We start from the raw sequence: 19,081 nt of genomic DNA on the forward strand, positions 1-19,081 counted from the left end.
CCTGCAGTATGACCACTGACACTCAGGGCTGACTGGCCAGCCACACTGCAGGCAGGACGTGCACAGGTGCACTTAGATTACAGCACTTCAAGGGACTTAATGGTATTGTCCAAAGACACCACTGGGCAGGGGTGATTCTGCAGGAAGGATAGAACACAATCCTATTTTGTAAAAAATAATAAATAAATGAATGAAAGACCTCCTAAAGGTGTATATATATGTGGATATGCACATCAGAGGTGGGAAAACGAGGCCATTCTTGTTGGTAGTGCTCTTTTGGAGGGAGATGCCGGAGACCTCTCTTGTCGGTATTATACATGTGGGCTTATGCAAAACGTGGATTTTGGTGCTTGCTTGGGCAGCACATGGACTAAAATTGGAATGCTACAAAGACTAGCATGCCTCTGCCCAAGGATGACAAGCAAATTCGTGGAGCTTTCCGTATTTAAAAAAAAAATGAAAAGTAGATTTCTCCTTCTATAGTCCAAAAAAATTTAGCTAGAAATCAATGAGCAAAGAGAAAACATAGAGACAACTGTGAAGTAGGGAGGTGGCTTGACCCCGGGGGAGAGAGGGGCGGGTGGGCGTCCAGCTGGAGGGCACGGCCGCCCACTCACCTTGTCCTTGAAGTCCGTATGGTTCTGCAAGATGGCGCGCTGGTATGTGCCCGTCCGCACATAGTCCTGCATCATATTCTGCTGCTGGGACAGGTAGCCATAAAACTGGAACAGAGACACGCCTATAGCACAGGGCACGTGATGGCACAGATGGCCGAGTCCCTGGCCAGCCCCGCAACATGGGAAGGGGCGGCGGTGGGCACCGACCTCCTGTGGGAGACCGCGCCTCTGTGCTGTCTGGACCCTGCCGGCAGCTGCCACTCTGCTTCCGGAGTGAGAAGCTAGAGGCAGCCCCTAGGCAGGTCACCGCCACTGCCACCATGGCCAAAGGACACAGCTGGCTGCTGTTGGGACCTGGAAGCCACCCAGGAGAACTCAAGATTTGCCACAGGCAGGATTTTGGGATCAGGGGCCACCTGCATGTCTTAGGGTCCCCAATGAAGCAGAGCAGCTCAAACAGAACCCTAGAACTCAGAGTGCCAGGTGGATGAGGTGCTGTGGGGTCTCTCTGTAAGACAGTGGGTGGTCAGGAGGCAGCGTGGCACCTGGGCAGGGGCACAGGCTTTGGCATCAGGCAGACCTGGCTTCCAATCTTGGCTCTGTTGCGTAAGAGCTGTGTGACTTGGAGCAAGTCACTTAACCTCTCTGAGCCTCAGTTTTCTCATCTGTAAAATGGGGACAATAATAGCACTTACCTCCTAGAGTTGCTGGGAGGGCCAAGTGCTCCGTTTACCATGCGAGTAAAACTGTTTAGGCCAATGCCTGGCATTTGGGGTGAGCTTGGTACATGACAACTGTGCTATCACTACACAAAACACCCACGTGTCTGACCTTCACCTGCACTCAACTCCTTCCAGCAACCCTCCTAGGTGGGTCCTGGCATCTGTTTCACAGATGAGGAAACTGAGGCCCAGCAAGCGGAGGAAACTGCCCAGGGTGACGTGGCTCGGAAGGGGCAGAGCCAGGACTGGAGCCCGGTGGGCCTGCCCTCTGCTGCACGGCCTCCCAGAGGCCACCAGGACAGCAGCTGGGCCAGGGCGACGCACACCCACCTGGAAATACTGCACAGCGGAGGACTCCTCGGTGCGCTCGCTGAACACCGAGCGCTCCAGGGTGTGGCCCCGGCAGGTTTTCAGGATGTTGTAGAAGGAACAGAAATCTGGAAGGGGGGAGCTGGGTCACGCGTGGCCGTGACAGGGGTAGAGATGGGGGGTTTCCAGCTAGGTGCCCACCCTGACTTCTCCACCTGGAGCGTGTATGCTTGGCAATTTCTTTTTTCCAAAGACAATGTTGATATTTAAGGAAAAGAAGCGGGACAGCCAAGTCTGCCCCTGGGCGACTGACACAAAAGGGGGCGTCCCACAGTCTGAGGCGTGTGGCGTCCTGGCCGAAGGGCAGCCTGGTGGAAGACCTTGGAGGGCTTGGGCCATGAACGGTCTACACAGCACGCCTGCTGACCCGGACATCCACCCTCTGGGAGTCACCCCAAGAAATAACACAAGCCCATCGGCAGCTCCCGGCAGTGTCTGTGTGGGGTGGATAGTGGAGGTAGCTGAACAAAACAAACACATGTAACACCTCTCAACTGTATACTTAGAAATGGTTAAGATGCGCAATTTTATGTTACGCATATTTTAACAATTAAAAAAAAGCAGAACATGGGGGGCACGGGGAGGGCTTCGCAACACAGAGAAGACAAGTAGTGATTTTACAGCATCTTGCTACGCTGATGGACAGTGACAGTGAAGGGGTATGTGGGGGGGACCTGGTGAAGGGGGGAGCCTAGTAAACATAATGTTCTTCATGTAATTGTAGATTAATGATACCAAAATAAATAAATAAGTAAATAAATAAATAAATAAAGCAGAACGGAACTTACAAAGCCATCTTTAAAAATTAAAATACAGCTGACCCTTGCACGACATGAGTCTGAACTGCACAGGTCCACTTACGCATGGACTTTTTTCAATAAATATATTGGGAACTTTTTTGGTTCATAACAATTTGGAAAACCATTTTCTTTAGCTTACCTTATTGTAAAAAAAAATAGCATATAATATATAGAACACACAAAATGTGTTAATTGACTGTTTTACGTTATCGGTAAGGCTTCCAGGCAATGGTGGACTAGTAGTAGGTTAAGTTTTCGGGGAGTCAGGTTATGTGCAGATCTCCAGCTGCGCAGAGGGTTGGCGCCCCTAACCCTTGTGTGTTCAAGGGTCAACTGTATGCAGTTTAGGACCATCTAAGGGTTCTGGAGATGGACAGTGGCACCGGCTGCACAGCGGTACGAGTGCACTTGGTGCCACTGAACTGGACGCTCAAAAAGGGTTAGTCACAATGTTACATCTGCTTTGCCGCAATTTTCAAAACTGATGGGATTGAAAGGGAAAAAAAGTCAAGTATAAATATTCACAGAGTAGAAAAAGACTGGAGGGATTTTACAACACCAACTCTGAATGGTCATGCCACTGGTCCTTCCACTTTTTTACAATGAATTTGGGTTAATGTCCGTTGGGAAGGAAGTGGAGTGGGGCAGCAGAGCACCTTTTGTGGGGGGTGGTCGGCGCCCTGCTGCGTCGCCCCACCCGCCTCATCCTCGGCGCAGTAGGGCCCTGGGATCGCTCCCCCGCCGGGGCCTGAGTCAGGCAGGAGGGTTCCTGGGAGCCACTGGCCTCCCCTGCTCTGGCTCGGCCGCCCCAGCCCTGCGCCTGCCCCAGGCTCGCTGGCTTCTGCTCCGCAGTGCCCACGCCTGTCGCTGCGCCTTCAAGAGGACTTAAGCCCCGGGCACCCTGCCACCTCCACTGCTGTCCCCGACCCTGAAGCCGCCAGCAGCACAGCCTGGGTGTCCATGACCCCTCCTTGTGTGACTACTCGTGTCCCCAGACGGGTCTGCTCAGAGCCCACCCATGGCTCCTCTCTGCGCTCAGAAGGGGATCTCTGGCAGCCTTGGGTGCTCGCTTTGCCTCCGTCCTCTGCCGTTGGGAAGGCCAGGGCCCAGACCACCTGACAGACTCCTTCAAGAGGGATGCAGCATGGCCACATGGTCAGGACAGGCCTTGCAGAAGAGGGGACACATGAGCCAATCCCAGGATGCCCCAAAGGGGTTGGCCCTGGAGGGTCTGGGGCAGAGTGTCCCAGGCAGGAAGGAAGTCCTCTCACCATGGACAGATTTCCGTGGGAACATGGTTTGCAATGGCAGATGGGGGGGCTGTGACTGAACCAGGCTCCATGCCCCCGCGGCCTTGGCTGAGAGCCCGCGCAGCAGGCTGGGCGCCGTGGGGCGGAGGGACACATACCGTTTGGCGTGGCGAACTGGATGAGGACGCTGTTGCAGCCCAGGGTGATGATGAAGGACTGCTTGCCCACGCGGCTGCACTCCGTCTCTCGGGACACCGAGCATTTAAACACACACACATCTTCATCTACAAGAGCAGAGCGGCGGCTGTGAGCTGGCAGGTCCCAGGCCAGCCCAGGCTGAGGATGGGGGGACAACCCACAGGCAGCAGGGATGCAGGACACACAGCCTTTGTCCCCAAGGAGCTCAGTGTCCACCTCTGCGAGGACCTCCCTCAGGAGTGCCTCCATGGTGGGGTCAGGGGCTCATGGGATCCTGGAGGGATGCCCTGGGCCCAGCTGAGGGCTCTGGGCACCCATTCGCCAGCCCTGTGTCACAGGGCCTCCAGAGCTGCGCAGGGCTGGAGGGATTGGGAAAGAGTTCCTGGAGGTCCTCTACTGCCTTGGGCAGAGCCCTGTCTTTGTATTCAGACGGCACAGCCACTGTGAGTGTGGCCACTGGAGCCAAACAGCCGGGGATCGTGCCCCACCCGCATTGCTTGGTGCGTCCCAGGGGCAAGTCACTGAGGCTCAGTTTTCTTATCTGTTGAATGGGGCTGATGGCGGGGGAGGCCCAGCATGCACAGAAGCACTGCACCCATGTGCCCACCACGATTACTGTTATGAGTGATTCATTCAAAAGCACGTGGTGTGCCCAAGGGTGACAGCATCATCGAGAAAAGGACAAACCGATAACGAGATCGTGGTCCTGGCTGCAGTGCAGTGGGGCAGACACAGTGTCTGTGTCATGTTCTTGGCGAAAATGTCTGTCAGGTCCCCTTGTGATCGTGTCCAACCACGGGGCAGAACGCAAGACAACCTGCCTGGTCTCCCCAGAACGGTCAGTGTCAGGACTAAGATGAAAACTGCCGGGGACTATTCCAAAGGCAGGGAGACTAAAGCAACATGTCCATCAAGGGTCAAGGGCAACCCTGGACTGGAGCCTAGTAAAAACCTTTTCACAAGCTATAAAGGACAGATAAGGAAGCCTGAGTGCGGGCTGTGGGTGCAGTAACTTTAAATGATGTGGGTGTGACAAGAGCGTGATGGTTCTGTAGAAAAATGCCCTTATCCTTCTAACATCATGTGGAAGTATTTAGAGTGAATTCTCGGGATGGCTGCAACTTGCTTTCAAGCAGTTCCTCCAATAACCAACAACAGAATATATGTACAGAGAGAAGCACGAGCACAGCCAAAACAATCTTGAAAAAGAACAAAGTTGGAAGACTCACACTCCTCAATTTCAAAATGTACTACAGTGGTTCAGTAATCAAGAGGATAGTACTGGCAAAAGAGGTGACATAGAGACTGATGGAATAGAATTAGAATCAAAATAAATGCTTATGTTTATAGCCAACTGGCTTTCAGCAAGGGTGCCAAAAACACTGGATATCCAGAAGCAAGAGAATGAAGTTGGACCCTCCAACCTCACACCATATGCAAAATCTAACTCAGATCAATCATCTAACTGTTAGAGCTGAACTATAAAACTCCTAGAAGAAAACACAGGGGTAAATCTTCATGACCTTGGATATGGCAATGAACTTCTAGGTAGGGCACTAAAAGCAAGAGTATCAGAAAAACTAGATAAATTGGAGTTCATCAAAATTAAAAACTTACGTGCATCAAAGAACACTATCAAGAAAGTGATAGTGATGATGCATGAATTTCTTCACCTGGAATCACTGTGAAGAGTAAAATCCGAACTTTTTAACCCCGAGTCACAGCTGGGAATAAAAAAAAGAAGAAGAAAAAAAGAAGAGTGAAAAGACAACCTACAGAATGGTAGAAAATATTTGCAAATCATACACTGGAGAAGGACCTAGTGTCCAGCATACATAAATAAAATAATTATTTTAGCTCAATGGCAAAAGGATGCACAACCCAATACAAAAATGGGCAAAGGGCTTGAATAGACATTTCTCCAAAGATGATACATAACTGGCCCACAAGCACATGAAAAGATGCTCGATCCCATTAGTCAGCAGGGAAATGCAAATCAAAACCACAGTGAAATACAACTTCACGCCCACTAGGATGGTTATAATTTAAAACAGAAAAGCAGCGAAATAAACAAGTGCTGGTGAGGATGTGGAGAAAGTGGAACCCTTGCACCCTGCAGGTGGGACCGTAAAATGGTGCAGCTGTGGTGGAAAACAGTTTGTTGGGTCTTCAAAAAGTTAAGCGTAGGGTAACCGTTTGATTCAGCAATCCCACTCCTAGGAGATGCCCAGAACTGAAAGCAGGATTCAAACAAGTACTTGTATGCAAATATTCAAAGGAGTACCATTCACGGGAGCCAAAAATGTACAAACAGCTCAGATGTCCCTCAGCTGACGGGTGGATAAACAAAATGTGGAAAGTCCGTACAACAAAAAAAACCACCCATCCGTACAAGGGAATGAAGTCCTGACACACCACACGCTCCAACACAAATGAATCTTCAAAGTAAAAGAAGCCAGGCATGAAAGGTCACGTATACGTGATTCTGTTTATATGAAATGTCCAGAACTGGTTCATCCATGTTTAAACAAGAGCGCCAAAGAATGGTTTTCAGAGGCTGGAGGAGGGAAAATGGGGAGAGAGTGCTCCTAGGGATGGGGTCTCCTTTTGGAGTGATGGGAATGTTCTAGAACCAGATAAAGGTGGTGGCTACATGATACCATGAGTATACTAAATGCCACTGAACTGTATGCTTTAAAATGGCTTGTTTTATGTTCTGTGAATTGTATCTCGGCAGAGAAGAGACAACTGTTCCTGATGGGTGAGCATAGGAATGAGGGACCCTGGGTGATCACTGGCTGCTTTGCTCTCCTTGGGGCGTCTGAGCACTGGGCCAGGGCTCCTGGAGCCACAGCTCGGCTCCTCCCAGACGGCCTCAAACCTCGGGAGCCTGGGGCCACGCTCCCGGCCACAGACGGAGGACACAGCATGCTGGCAGGCCGCTGCCACAGACTCACAGCCACGCTGCACCCCCATGAGACCCAAGACTAGATGTTTTCAAGTCCAGCTAAAAGCAGGTCCAAGGAAGGGCCTCCAAACCTTGGCATGGTGGCCGTGCCCACACCTCGTCTGCGGCAAGAGATAAAGCTGGTCTGTCAGCTGCGCCAGAGTGCAACGAGCAGACCAGGGAGGTCCTGTTTACGAAGCAGCCTGACAACCCGGCCAGTTGCCCGAGGCACCCCCTGCACCTGGCGTCGGCATGCAACCCCTGGCCCTGTGGCATAGGGAATCCTGGCCACATGCAGAGGGGCAGGCTTGGGCCAGGGCAGCCAAGGCTGAGGACGCCCAACCTGGCCCATCACAGTGGTGGCCAGGCCCTGTGGAGGCACAGCTCTGCCACCCCACAGGCCAGGCCTGCCACACAGGAGCTGCTTGATAAATATTTGACAAGCCAAAACCAAAAAATCTGGACGGTGTTCCTACCCATTTTTAAAAGCCTCAGTGGTCCAGGTTCTGAGATTGGCAGCTGAGGCCCTGTGCGACCTGTACCTCTTATTCACCAGCCTCTCCCCTCCTTGGCCCCATCCCCATGGCTGCCCTTGGCCCTCCAGCCCCCAGGGGCCAGCTCTCTGTCCCTGTCCCTGCCCTGGATGGGCCCTCCAGCTGGGCCTCTCCCTCCCCGCACACAGCCATACGGGGCTCACCGATCGCCCAGGGTCACCTGGTGGAGCAGAGGCAATGCACACAGCTCTCCAAGGGGAGGGCGTCCCGGGACAGGGCTTCTCTCCTGGGAGAAAGGGCTTAGGGCCTGGGACACACAGGGCCCAGACCCTGCAGTGGTGTGATTAGGTCCCAACACACACACAGAGACGCAGCCCTGTCCCCCTGGAAACCTTCTGCCTGGCACCTTCCTCTCAGGCCGCCCTTCCGTCCAGCCATGGGCGGTGAGCCACGGAGGAGGCAGGAGCTCGAGTCTGTGCCCCACCTGCATAAACCAATCCCAGAAGCCCCACCCGTCACACCACAGGCATGTGCGGACATGGCCTGGAGAGGTGGGGGACAGGCCACAGGAGAGGGCTGCGCAGGCAGCCGTGATGACCTAAGTGGGGGCGACATGGAGGGCTGTCGGCCGGGAGGTGGTGTGGGGTGTTGCTCCCCTGTGGGAACAGCAACGGAACAGGCTCTGAGGCAGGAACAGGCCGACGGTGCCCGGGCTGCTGCTCCTGAGAGGCCCCCGCAAGGTGGGGTCTGAACAGGACGGCGTGAGCGGACAACCCAGAGGCGTATTGATCTTGCCACAGCCACTGCCACTGCTCTGTGTCTGCCCTGATCGTGGCCGCAGCCTGGCGCTGGGCGCCAGCCTCCCACCTGCTCCATTACAAAGGCCGTCCTGCTGAAGCTCTGGGGCTGGGGGATAAGGAAGGAACAACCAGGGACAACTCCACAGGGCGAGCAGTGCTGTTGGGGGGTAACTGCCACACCTGTCTTGCTCCCCAGCAAACAAGGCTCCAGCCAATCCCTGTCCCGAACACCAAGCTGCTGAGGGGAGCCGGCCCAGCACCTGCCACACCCAGTGGAGCCGGGAGGGCCGGGATGTCAGACTGAGCAACACCTGCCAGGTGCCAGGCTCGGCTCCCGTGCTTCACACCAACCCCTCCCAGCGCCTCTGCAGCCACTGTCACCACCCTGTTGGCTCAGATGAGACAACAGGCTCAGACAGGTCGAGCACCTGGCTTGAGGATACACAGCGAGCGAGGGGCCAGGCTGACTGGCTCCAGGGTCTGTGCTCCCAGCTGCTGGGCCATTCCAGCTCCCTGTGCTTCCCGGAGCAGGGGTCAGCCAACTTTCTCTATAAGGGACCAGAGAGTAAGTATTTTTGGCTTTGTGGGCTGTATAATCTCTGCTAACATGACTCAACTCTGCTGCAGACAATATGTGAACACTGTGGCTGTGTGCCAGTAAAACTTTATTACCAACCCGGCAGCGGCATCTGTAACCGAAGGTGTGGAGACGCCGGGTGCTAAACCCCCTCTCCACTCACTTTTCATTTGCCCACCAGATGCTGAGAAGGGGACACATCCTTCCCATCCCAGAGGAGGCGGCCAAGCGACAGGGCCCCCAGGATATGGACACTGAGGGCATGTGGCACCGTGGGAGCCTAGTGATGGCACAGCCTGGGAAAGAGACCAGGACGAATTCTCCAGAAGACACAGTTGGAGGGCAGAGAGAAAGGGGGATGGTGTTCCTGCTCTAGGTCCGGGGCTCCTAATACTCCTGGAATTTCCTAAGTGATAAGAGTGATCAGGCGTCTTTTGTTACTAAGGTGACCTTTGGAAAGTCCCAAAGGATGGGGACTGATGGCCAGGGGACCAACCACTCCAGGGGAGGGTAGGACTGTTCAATTCCCCTTCTCCTTGGCCTCCAATGGCCAAGGATTTAATCAATCATGTACCTACAATGAAGCCTCCATAAACGAAAACCCAAAGGGCAGCATTCCAAGGGCTTCTGGGCTGGCAGGCATGTGGTGGTGGCAGGTGGGTGGCCCCTGGAGAGGGCGTGCAGGCTCCACACCCCTTCCCACATACCTTGCCCTACCCGTCTCTTCCATCTGGTGGTTCCTGAGTAGTATATTTTTATAATAAACAAGAGATCTAGTGAGTAACTGTTTTCCTGAGTTCTGTAAGCTGCTCCAGCAAATTAATCAAACGAGAGGGGGTGGTTGTAGGAAACCTGACTGACAGCAGCCCACTCAGAAGCAGAGGTGACAACCTGCCCTTGTGATGGTGCAGGGCGGGGGGTCCTGTGGGTCGGAGCCCTTCACCTGCAGGGTCTGCCCTAACTCCAGGGGGACGGTGCCGAAACTGAGCTGAATTACGGGACATCCAGCAGATGTTGGAGGGCTGCTGCCTGGCCACACGCACACTCAGTGACCAGACATGTCAGCGTGGGAGTGGCGGGCAGGGGAGACACCCAGCAGGGAGAGTGGGGATGAGAGAGAGTGCCTGCGGCCCAGGGAGGCTGCAGACAGACCCCCAGGCAAGACAGACTCATTTGTTGTTACGAGGGTGGTTGAAGGGTCCTGAGATGCACTGGCACCTGGCTGCTCCCACGACCACAGGCAGCACCTGAGGGACTGGGGGCTGGGAGGCAGGCAACAGGGACTGGGCTGAAGGAGCTGCTGGCTGGGGGGAGGCGGGCAGCTCTCAGGGGGCCCGACTGCCTGCTCCCTACCCACCACAGAACCAGCCCTGACACCTCCTCATTGCCTCCTAGGACAGCATGGTGGAACCAAGGGCAACAGAATCTGGGGGACCCTGAGACACAGGGGCTTCCTAGTTCCAGGCTTGACAGGCCCTGATCGCCACTCACCCCGGCCTAACCCAGGCCTGGTGCCCAGTAGAGTTTCTGAGAGCTGGCTGACACTAGGAGAGGCAGACCCAGAGGTGGTCCTGGGGGACACACTGAGCCCGTCACCGGAAGTCACAGTGTCTAACACAGCTGATCTGCGGTGACCTCACTCCCACATCCCTCCATGATTTCCCAGAGCCTTCTGGTACAAGTCCAAACTTCTCGCGGGGCTCTTGAGGTCCTTCAGCACTTCCTGGACAAGCCATATCCCGCGGCAGCCCCCTGGGTTAACGACTGCCTTGCTCACCCACCGACGACCCAGTAAAGCACAGACGGAGGGTTCCGCCTGTGCCCATCGCAGTGCCCAGCCCCAGGGAACACGCAGGCAATGCTGAGCCACAGGATGGCTCTGGCCAGGGGGCCCAGGCACCCAGGCCCCAATGGCATGTGTGGCCTTGGAAAGGTCACTTAATTGCCCAAAGAGCTGGGCACCGGGTGGCCACACGGCAACCTTCCTGCTACGACCTGTCTTCTTCCCTGCCCCCTGCTTCTGGAGCAACAGGAATGAACAGGCAGAGGTTCCTCAGGCCCTTGACACAGACCTGGGTCAGAGGGACCCAGTGGAACAAGGACAAATGGCTGGTGCTAAACTCCCCTCCCATGGAACCTTCCATCTCACCAAGACCAGGGAAGCTGCCTGGTGGAGAGCAGAGAGGTGGGGGGCCAGCCGGGAACGCAGCCACCGGCTCAGGGGAGAAAGAAGGCCTGACTGCCAGTCCTTGCCTCTCTAGCGGGAAAACTACCCCAGCCACCAAACGAAGAAGAATTAAAGCTATTTGTCTTGGCAGACTTGGGGGCGGTGGGGAATAGAATCACTTGCCCAAATTTGAGGTTTTTTATTAAATCGCCTCCTGCCGCCAAATAAAACACAGGCTGGGCACCTTCCAGGGGAAAATCTTCCACAGTAGAGGGAGGGGTTGGTGGGAAGGAGGGCCGACATGGGGAAGCCAAGGTGCCCTCGTGGCCCACCCAGCCGCATCCCTCCCCAGGCTGTGCCCCAGGCTGGCAGCCACTTGGTGCCAAGCTCAGGCACAGGGCCCCAGGGGTGGACACAACAGCCAGGCCCAGCCTTCCCGCCAGCAGTGACACATGGCTCACCGCTGGGAGGTCAGGGCCCCAGGGGCTGGGGAGCAGGTGTCTGACAGACACGGACATAGGGTGCAATGCAGACTAGACTGCCTCGGGGGGGCGGTGGCGCTGAAGCCCAGCCGGGTGCTAAGTACACAGGGCTGGCCCTCCTGGAAGGGCCTCTCCTCCCCCAGATGCACCAGGCCCTGCTGCCTTGGTGGCACTGACCACATTTCCAAACTGTGGGTTCTGGAAGCTTCCCTCTGTCCCTGTGTGGTGTGGTGCCTCGGTAGCCAGGAGAGGGGAGAGGTCACTCCTGGCTCACCTGGCAGGGAAGTCCAAGGAGGGCGGTGGCTGAAATGATGGGCATCAAGGAAGAGCTGGGTGCAGGGCCCAGTCTGCCCTTCCCTACCATGTGACCGGGGGCCTTAGCTTCCCCATAACAAACGGCCATCACAACACAAGCCCTTGGGACTGTCCCCACCACCTGCCTTCACACCATCTGTGAAACAGGGATAAAAACTCCCTGCTAGAAGCTTCTGTGAGAGAACAGAGGTGGTAGCATGTGCCCTAGGTACCCAGTAACTGGGAGCGCCCGCTCTGCTCATCATCAGATCAGTGCCTGTCTCCATTTGGGAAGAGAATCCCACCCCAGGAACCCTCACCCCCAGCCTGGCCTCCCTCCCCAGCCGTAACCCAAGCTGGCTCCTCCAGGGCTGCCCTTGGGACACTCCGAGCAGCTGCTGCCACTCACTGCCCAGACCCAGGGTATTTGAGGACCAGGAGTCACCCTGGGCTCTGCCGGCCTGGCCCTGGCCCGGGTGACCCCAGCCCCTCCCGGCAGGGCCCCAGGGCCCTGAGCACTGTGGTGGCCCAAGTCTGGGCATCTCTTCCCAGGGCAATCTGTCAAAGACTTCCGACCTGGCAATGCCCTCGCTGGGCCTTCTCCTGTAGCTCTGTTTGTAAACATCTGCAAGATATACCTAGATGTGGGCTGGCTCAAAGCAGCAGAAAACCTAAACCCCCACTGGATGAGGATATGAAGGCACCACAGATGGAAAGGCAGACTTCAATCTGTAGACGCTGGGGTGTTAAGGTGGCCAAGCCACACCGCTAGAGGCAGAACAGCAAAATCTATGGCCACAGGTACAACAATGGGGGCAGGGGGCAGGTGCACTGCATGCTGGGCCTTCTCTAGAGAGAAACACAATGAAATGAGCTCAGTGGCTGCTGTGGAAGGCAGGAGTGAACCCCCTCCTCTCTCACTGCTTAAACGTGCGCACCTTTAACAGTGGGCTCCCCGAGATTTAGCCACTTGTGCCTTTACAGGCCTGAAAAACCGTGCGGGAGGCCCAACCAGAAGATGACCCGCGCTGTGCGGGACAGACCAAGATGGCAAGGGAGGGAGAGGAGAACCTTCCCCGTTACACCCTCCTGAGTAGTTTGAATGTAACAGCCTGTGCATGAGAGATAACCAGACAAAAGGCAGTCCGATGGTGGGGGAGGCCTGGCACCCACCCAGGCCAGCTGGGTCCTCCCTGAGCCCACAGGTCTGACTAGCTGCTCCCCTGCCCCGCTTGGGGGGAGGGGGGTGGGAACAAGCCCTGTGACCAAAGGTCCCACTAGGGCAGGTGCCTGCCTCTCCCAAGAGCAGGCCCAACCCGCCTCACCCACACCAGGGGCTGGGACGGAGGAGGGGCAGCTGGCCACCAGAGGCCCGGAGGCTAGGGTTTCTGTAAGCCCGGGGCGCCCGGCCTGCATTCCAGGTAGCTGCTGCCTGGGGAAGCCCTTCTCCCCCAGCGGGAGGCCCTGCGGGGCGGTGCCGGTCCCGGCACTCAGGAATCAGACCCCGGGGTGAACCCGGCTTCTGCCACGTGCACCCCCACTACCCCAAGCCTCAGCATCCACGTCTTGAAGAATAAAATCATGCAGCGCTCAGTGTGGCCTTGAGGACTGACATCCCTGTGCCCAGCACACGACTCCCAGGCACACAGCCGGTGCCGCTGGCACCAAACACCCATCTTGGTCCCCGTGTCTCCAAGGCACTCTGGCCGAAGGCACAGTGGAGAGGGCTCCGGACACGAGGGCACATCAGACGTCTGGCTCTGTCCCCCAGCCGGCCACCGCAGCAGCCCGACCCGGGCGTCCAGAACAGCCTCGAGGCAGTTGACAGGGAGGCGGCCGCCTGCCCGAGGCCCAGAGGGACCTGCTTCACACAGCGCTCCGGGAGGGTCTTTATTTTATGCCTCAAAGGTTGCAGGTTTGGCCTTCAGGCCTCATCAAAACAGCCCCTTCTCAAGGCCGACCACCAGGACGGGTGGAACGTACCTCCTCCCTGGTTACCTCCCCGGACAAGACAGGTGGGGGCCCTCAGCTTTGTCAGTAATGTTTTATTTCTTAAGGTGGGAACGGAAGCGCACAGTGTTTGCTGCGTTAGCTTTAACTCCTTTGGAAATATTCCACAGTAACTCAACAGTCAGCCTCCTGTGCTGTCCTGAAGGCTCAGGCTGGGCCGCAGGCTTCGCACCTACAGGGCAGCTTGCAAAGCCACTGCGCGCATCTACTCCAGGAGAGGCCCTGAGAATACAGGTTTCCCAGGAGGGTGAATCACTTCCAAAACCACACGCGGACAGGGTGACAGGATGTGGGTGTGCCCCAGGGCCAAGGATGGAAGGGGCTCCCAGTCCGAGAGGCAGTGGGGGGCAGCAACTTCCCCCAGGGCCTCCTGCTGGGATCTGGGGATGCAGGGCTGCCGTGGACACCACCGCCACAAGGCCACAGGCCTCCCCGTCCACTGCTGGGTCCGGACTCAGAGCAGCTGTTGCACTGCACATGGCAGGGGCTCCCCAGGAAACAGTAGGCCAGGGCTTCTCTCAAAGGGCCAGCCCACCATGGGGGGTGGCAGCCAGCTCTGCCTTTAGGGGTTCAGGCCCTGCCGTCCTGGTCTGGAGGGGCTGGAAGATGGGCCAAATTGGGGGGCATGCAGAAAGACACCCTCAAGGAAAGGACCAGACAAAGAAAGGGCTTGGCTGTTCTGAAAAGCACATTAGGGGCTCCATGGGCGGGAGTTATTACAAGCAAACGTCTCCCCCATCCATGCTAATTAGCTGACGGCCCAGGGCTTTGTGACTACAAAAGGGACCAGATGTGCACCCAGTTCTGGCCCCTGAAAGCTTGGGGGCTTAGCAGGTAATTATGAAAGCAGGGGCCAGGCAACAAAACCAGCCTCCCCAGACCTCACCCACGTGCTGGGCAGCAGCTTCCTTCACCTGGCCTTCCTCCTCCAGCCGTGACTCACTCTGGGCTGCACCCCTTACTGGGCAAGCACCTCGTGCCATGAGGTGCCTCGGTTAATGCTCCCAACCACCTTCTGGGGCACACATTTTCAAGAGGGGAAGGCTGGGCAAAGAGGGGCGCATGCTCCCAGTGGCTCAGGCCGGGGACCCAGGCAGCTTGGAGAGTCGGCCAACCCCACCCCAGACTCCAGGAGGAGAGTCCTCCCTGGGGGGCTGTCAGGGGCTTCACTCAGGGGGCTGGGAAGGACACAGGCACTGTCCCCTGGAGCCACCACTACGGAGAGGTGATGGGGCCTGCCTCCTAGGGCTGTGGGGGTCATTGAAGATCTCCACCACCTGTGCCAGCAGGAGCTGGGGAGACAGGTGAGGCGCTTGGCAGAGAGGACACTTGGGGGGCCTGGAAGGCCAGGCTGGAATGAGGTGTGTCAAGGAGCACAGGGGGCGCCAATCCTCAGCATCTGGCACACTGCGCACCCACACAGGAAGCCGAGCCCCTCACAGCATCTGACAGCGCGATGGTGAATGTGGCTCTCAGGGGAGGGGGTCTGCCGGCACACCAGCTGAGGGGCCTCAGCCCATGGACGTGGCCCGGGGGGCCCGAGAGAGGCCAAACCGGAAGAGGTAGGAGGATGGGGCAGTGGAGAACGGGGGAGGGAGGAGTCTAGCCTGGGGCTGGGCAGACTTGGTATCCCCTACAAGGGCCCATCTTGTAACAAAGTTTGAGGACTGGCCCAGAGGCCAAACAGGATGTCCTGGGGCTGCATCCCTGGCCTCTAACAGGCCCCTGGGGCGCAGGGAGCTCCACTGGGCTTGGAGAAAAGGTAGGTTAGGAGGACCCGTCCTGCCCTCCCACCACCAGATGTGACTCCAGGTGACAGGGGAAAGGGGAGAGGCTGCCTGACACCAGCACAGAATCAGCAAGGATGCAGGAATGAGGAAAGACTGGCTTTGGCCTCCAGAAGAGTCCCCGGGGCCCCTCCCGCTCCAGGACAGGGCCCAGAAGGGGCAGGTGGGCCCCTCCTCCACACCAGGTGCTGCATCTCCTTTTACAGCAGTGACTTCTCAGTACTGCTTGGGAGGCGGCGGAGCCCAACCCAGGCTAGCGTCCCGCCTGCCGCCTGCTGCTGAGTGCCTCAGTTTCCTCATCCATAATTAGGGCAAAGGAGTTGTGGCTACTGGGGCTTCCCACAAGGCCGGCAAGGCTTGGGGTACAGAGAACGGACTGGTCACCCCAACTCGCACCATGTGCCAACCATATGCGGTGCCGGCCACCCTCCAGGGCTGGGCTGGTGGTTTGGGGAGTAGATGAACGTAAAGCGCCTGGCACAGGGCCCGCCTGGCACATGCTCGAGCTCGGTGAACATCAGCTATGGTCAGCCTTGTAAGTGCTGATAAGCAGGACCTGGGATGGGGGGTTCAGAGGAGCCACAAGCCAGGTACCCCATCAGCATCCCCCCATACCCGGGGGCTCATCCAACCTGGGGACACCAACGTTCGGTCATAGCGACGGCTCAGACCAGAGCCAGCTCCACGGAGGGCCCCTCTGGGGCACACGACAGACAGCCGTCTGGAAGCCCCAGCCCGCCTCTGCCTCCCCTCCAGCTCGAGGAAGAATGTGGCAAATTCTCTGGAATGCCCCTCTTGGGCCTGCAAGGGGCCCCCCATCTGTCTTTGATTATTTATTCACATGCCCCCCGAGCGGGGGGATCACCAGAGCATTCCTTTCTCATTAGAGCCCCGATGTGCCGGGGTCCCTTTGGAGTCCTCGCCCGAATCTTGCCTGCGCCTGTGCCGTCAAGCAGGTCTCTGTACATGAAACCATACGCTTGTACATGTGTAACGCATCCGGCAGAAATGAACCCCAGCCACGGGAACACAACTAGCGGGGGAACAAATCTGCCAGCGAGCTTAAAGAAAAACAGCCCAGACTCGCCTTGCCAAAGCTTTGAGTGATAAATCACTTTAAAGAGACAGACAAGAAAGGAATAAAAGGGGGTTCTCCCCTCTCTGGGCAAGGAGTGGGGGTGGGGAGGAGACAGAGCCCCAGAACCAACCTCCCACGCCCACTCTGGACCCATTTGCAAGGACGGCCCACCAGGCAGGAGACAGAGCGCCTGACCAGGGCCGGGGGATCTGCCCAGAGGCTGGGGGACAAATGCCAGGCATGGCTTTGGCTGGCATTTCCAAGGGTATGAGCAACTGTCAAATGTACTAACAGGACACCTAAGCCCTGGGCATCTTCTGTAGGTTAAAAAACCAAAATAAGTAAGTAATCAAAACAATATCCCACCAGTGGGGCTACACGAGGGCCACCAGGTCACCACAGCCACCTCCTGTGGGCCGGGGTGCAGCCACATGTCAATTTCCCTCATAAAGCTGGTTTTCAGGGAACAAAGGGAGTGGGGTGTGGGAGGTTGGGGACACCCATGGCTCTGCCCCACGTCCCTCCTGGACCCTGAATCCGCAAGACTCCCAGGCAGTACCCTGAAGTGAGAAGAGGGGAAAGCGAGAGCACAGGGGGACAGGGACACCCCCCTGGCCCTCCCTGTACCTGTCTGGGGCTTGGACGATGGCCCCGCACGTGGGACATCCCTTCTCTAGCAGACCACACAGCAGGTTGGAACCCACGGCCAGTCAGTACGGCGGGCTTTCACCTGCGGTGCGGGCTGGCTAGCACCGGCCCTCAAACCGCCCTCTGTGTTCCAGGAGGAAACTAAAGTGAGAACCAGGGTCACGTGGCCAGGGTAGCAAGGTCAAGGCTCCAAAGCCATGCACCTCGTGACCTCCAGCAGCCTTCTGACCCAGAGAGGGCTGGTGTAGCCCAGGAGAGGGAAGGGACCACTCAGCCAGGGGCTGCCGAGAGACAGGGACCCGGGAGAGTGGCAGGACGGGCCCGGAGAGGCCGGAAACCCTGGGGGCACCCTGGCTGGGCCACTGCCCCCCTGTCTCCTGGAGCTCCCCCCTTCCTGCCTGCTCCCCATCCCCATGCTTAGCTCCTCAGCTGCTGTTCTCTCCAGTGGCTCCTAGGCCACTTTCTCCACAGTGGAGAGATGAGGGTTTCCTGCCCACCTTCTCTCTGCTCCGAGACTGGTATGTGCCAGGGTGGGGACCGTGTGCGGCCTGTGCAGGGCTGTGCCTGCATTCTGGGCATAGATGTCTATCCACCCTCACCCAGGCCATGGGCCACCAGCTGAGCCCCTCAAAGACACCTCCCCATTGACAAGAATGCTGAGATTCAGAGATTGAGTCATTTGCCCAGGACAGAAGTGGGCTTGGGCCCACACAGCACCATAGGTGCCACCTCCCTCCCCAATACTCTGGGAATAAATGCCAACCCTCCCTGCACGCCCTGCTCCGGTCACACTAGACCCCCTCTCCAGGCAGGCCCCCCAGCGCTCGGGCCTCAGCTCATTTTTACTTCCAGGCACTGACTGCTAAGCACCAGTACCTTTAGGTGACTGCTGACCTTGCCACACAGGCCCCTAGACCCACACATGTGGGACCCAGAGCTTCGTACCGGATCCCCAGCTCCTAAAACAGCAAGTGGCACCCAGGGCATTTTTGCTAACTGCTTAAAAAGTCAGATGGACAGTGACTATGGCATGAAGACGACAAATCCACCCTCAGCACTTGTTTCCAGCTGGACGAATGAGAGGTCAGGTCTCCCCATCTTCAGTGAACTGTTGAGGGGGCCCCTGTGGCCCAGACAGGTCAGCTCCTTCTCCTCCCTCCCCAACTCCATCATCCTGCCCAGCTCCCACCTGCCATCTGGTGGGTCCCCTCCGCCACCCCTCTAAGGGGGCCCCCTCCTGATCAGAAATCCGGTGACCTCCCCGTGGCTCTCGCTGGCTCTGACCTCTCAGCAGTGGCCCCCACTGCTGACCTCTCTGCCCCATCAAAGCTGCTCCCCAGCCCGGCAGACACAGGGCCCCTGCTTCTCCTCCCGACCCCCGCCTCGCCCTCACTAGCGATCTGGTGCTGTCCTCCATCAGTGCCAGCGTTTCCTGGGTCACAGAGCCCTCTGAGGGGGACCAAAAGCAAGGGAGCCTCTCCCCAGAAAAACTCCAAGAACTAACAGCGACACCAAGGCCCTGGTTCACCAGGTGCACATGGAGCCAAGCAGTTTTCGTGTGTTTCCTCCAGAGAGGCGCCACTGTCCCCCCTTTTCCACAATCAAGGAGGCTCACCCAAGGTCACAGCCACTGACTCTTGTCCCTCTACCTTTACGCAAACTGTGTACAATTTCAGGGGCCGCCACAGACTTCAGGTTGAGAGCCCCAGTGCCTAGCTGCCTCGTGCCCCTCCAGTGGGGTAGCCAGGCCTGTCCGGGGTCGTCCTCCACCCCACCCTCCCTGGGAGGGGCATGCCCCCATCCTGGCACACTCACCACTGGGAATAGTGAGCCCATCCCAG

The 19,081-nt window shown here is 57.3% G+C and overlaps 1 protein-coding gene, 1 long non-coding RNA gene and 2 other non-coding genes across 6 annotated transcripts in view; 3 read left to right on the forward strand and 1 right to left on the reverse strand.

Moving 5' to 3' along the window:
• CARM1 (coactivator associated arginine methyltransferase 1) overlaps positions 1-19,081 on the reverse strand; it is a 35,929-nt gene that overhangs the window by 10,059 nt on the left and 6,789 nt on the right. For 2 of the 3 annotated variants that reach the window (XM_036879344.2, XM_036879343.2), the window contains exons 2-4: positions 3,917-4,042; positions 1,670-1,776; positions 618-722 (exon numbers count right to left, since the gene is read on the reverse strand). In XM_036879344.2, the coding sequence (XP_036735239.1) occupies positions 618-722; positions 1,670-1,776; positions 3,917-4,042 (338 nt within the window). Of the gene's footprint in view, positions 1-617; positions 723-1,669; positions 1,777-3,916; positions 4,043-7,617; positions 7,637-19,081 lie in introns of those variants that run through there. The other variant, XM_057489915.1, reaches the window with a different exon arrangement.
• On the forward strand, positions 347-449 carry LOC118909147 (U6 spliceosomal RNA). The gene has a single exon (XR_005023513.1). It is a non-coding gene; the product is annotated as a U6 spliceosomal RNA (small nuclear RNA).
• On the forward strand, positions 5,600-5,679 carry LOC118909148 (small nucleolar RNA SNORD36). The gene has a single exon (XR_005023514.1). It is a non-coding gene; the product is annotated as a small nucleolar RNA SNORD36 (small nucleolar RNA).
• Positions 7,767-9,554, forward strand: LOC130680025 (uncharacterized). Its single transcript, XR_008993029.1, has 2 exons — positions 7,767-8,762; positions 8,956-9,554. It is a non-coding gene; the product is annotated as an uncharacterized LOC130680025 (long non-coding RNA).

This window comes from Manis pentadactyla, chromosome 12 (genome assembly GCF_030020395.1).
Source record: "Manis pentadactyla isolate mManPen7 chromosome 12, mManPen7.hap1, whole genome shotgun sequence".
NCBI classification, from domain to species: domain Eukaryota; kingdom Metazoa; phylum Chordata; class Mammalia; order Pholidota; family Manidae; genus Manis; species Manis pentadactyla.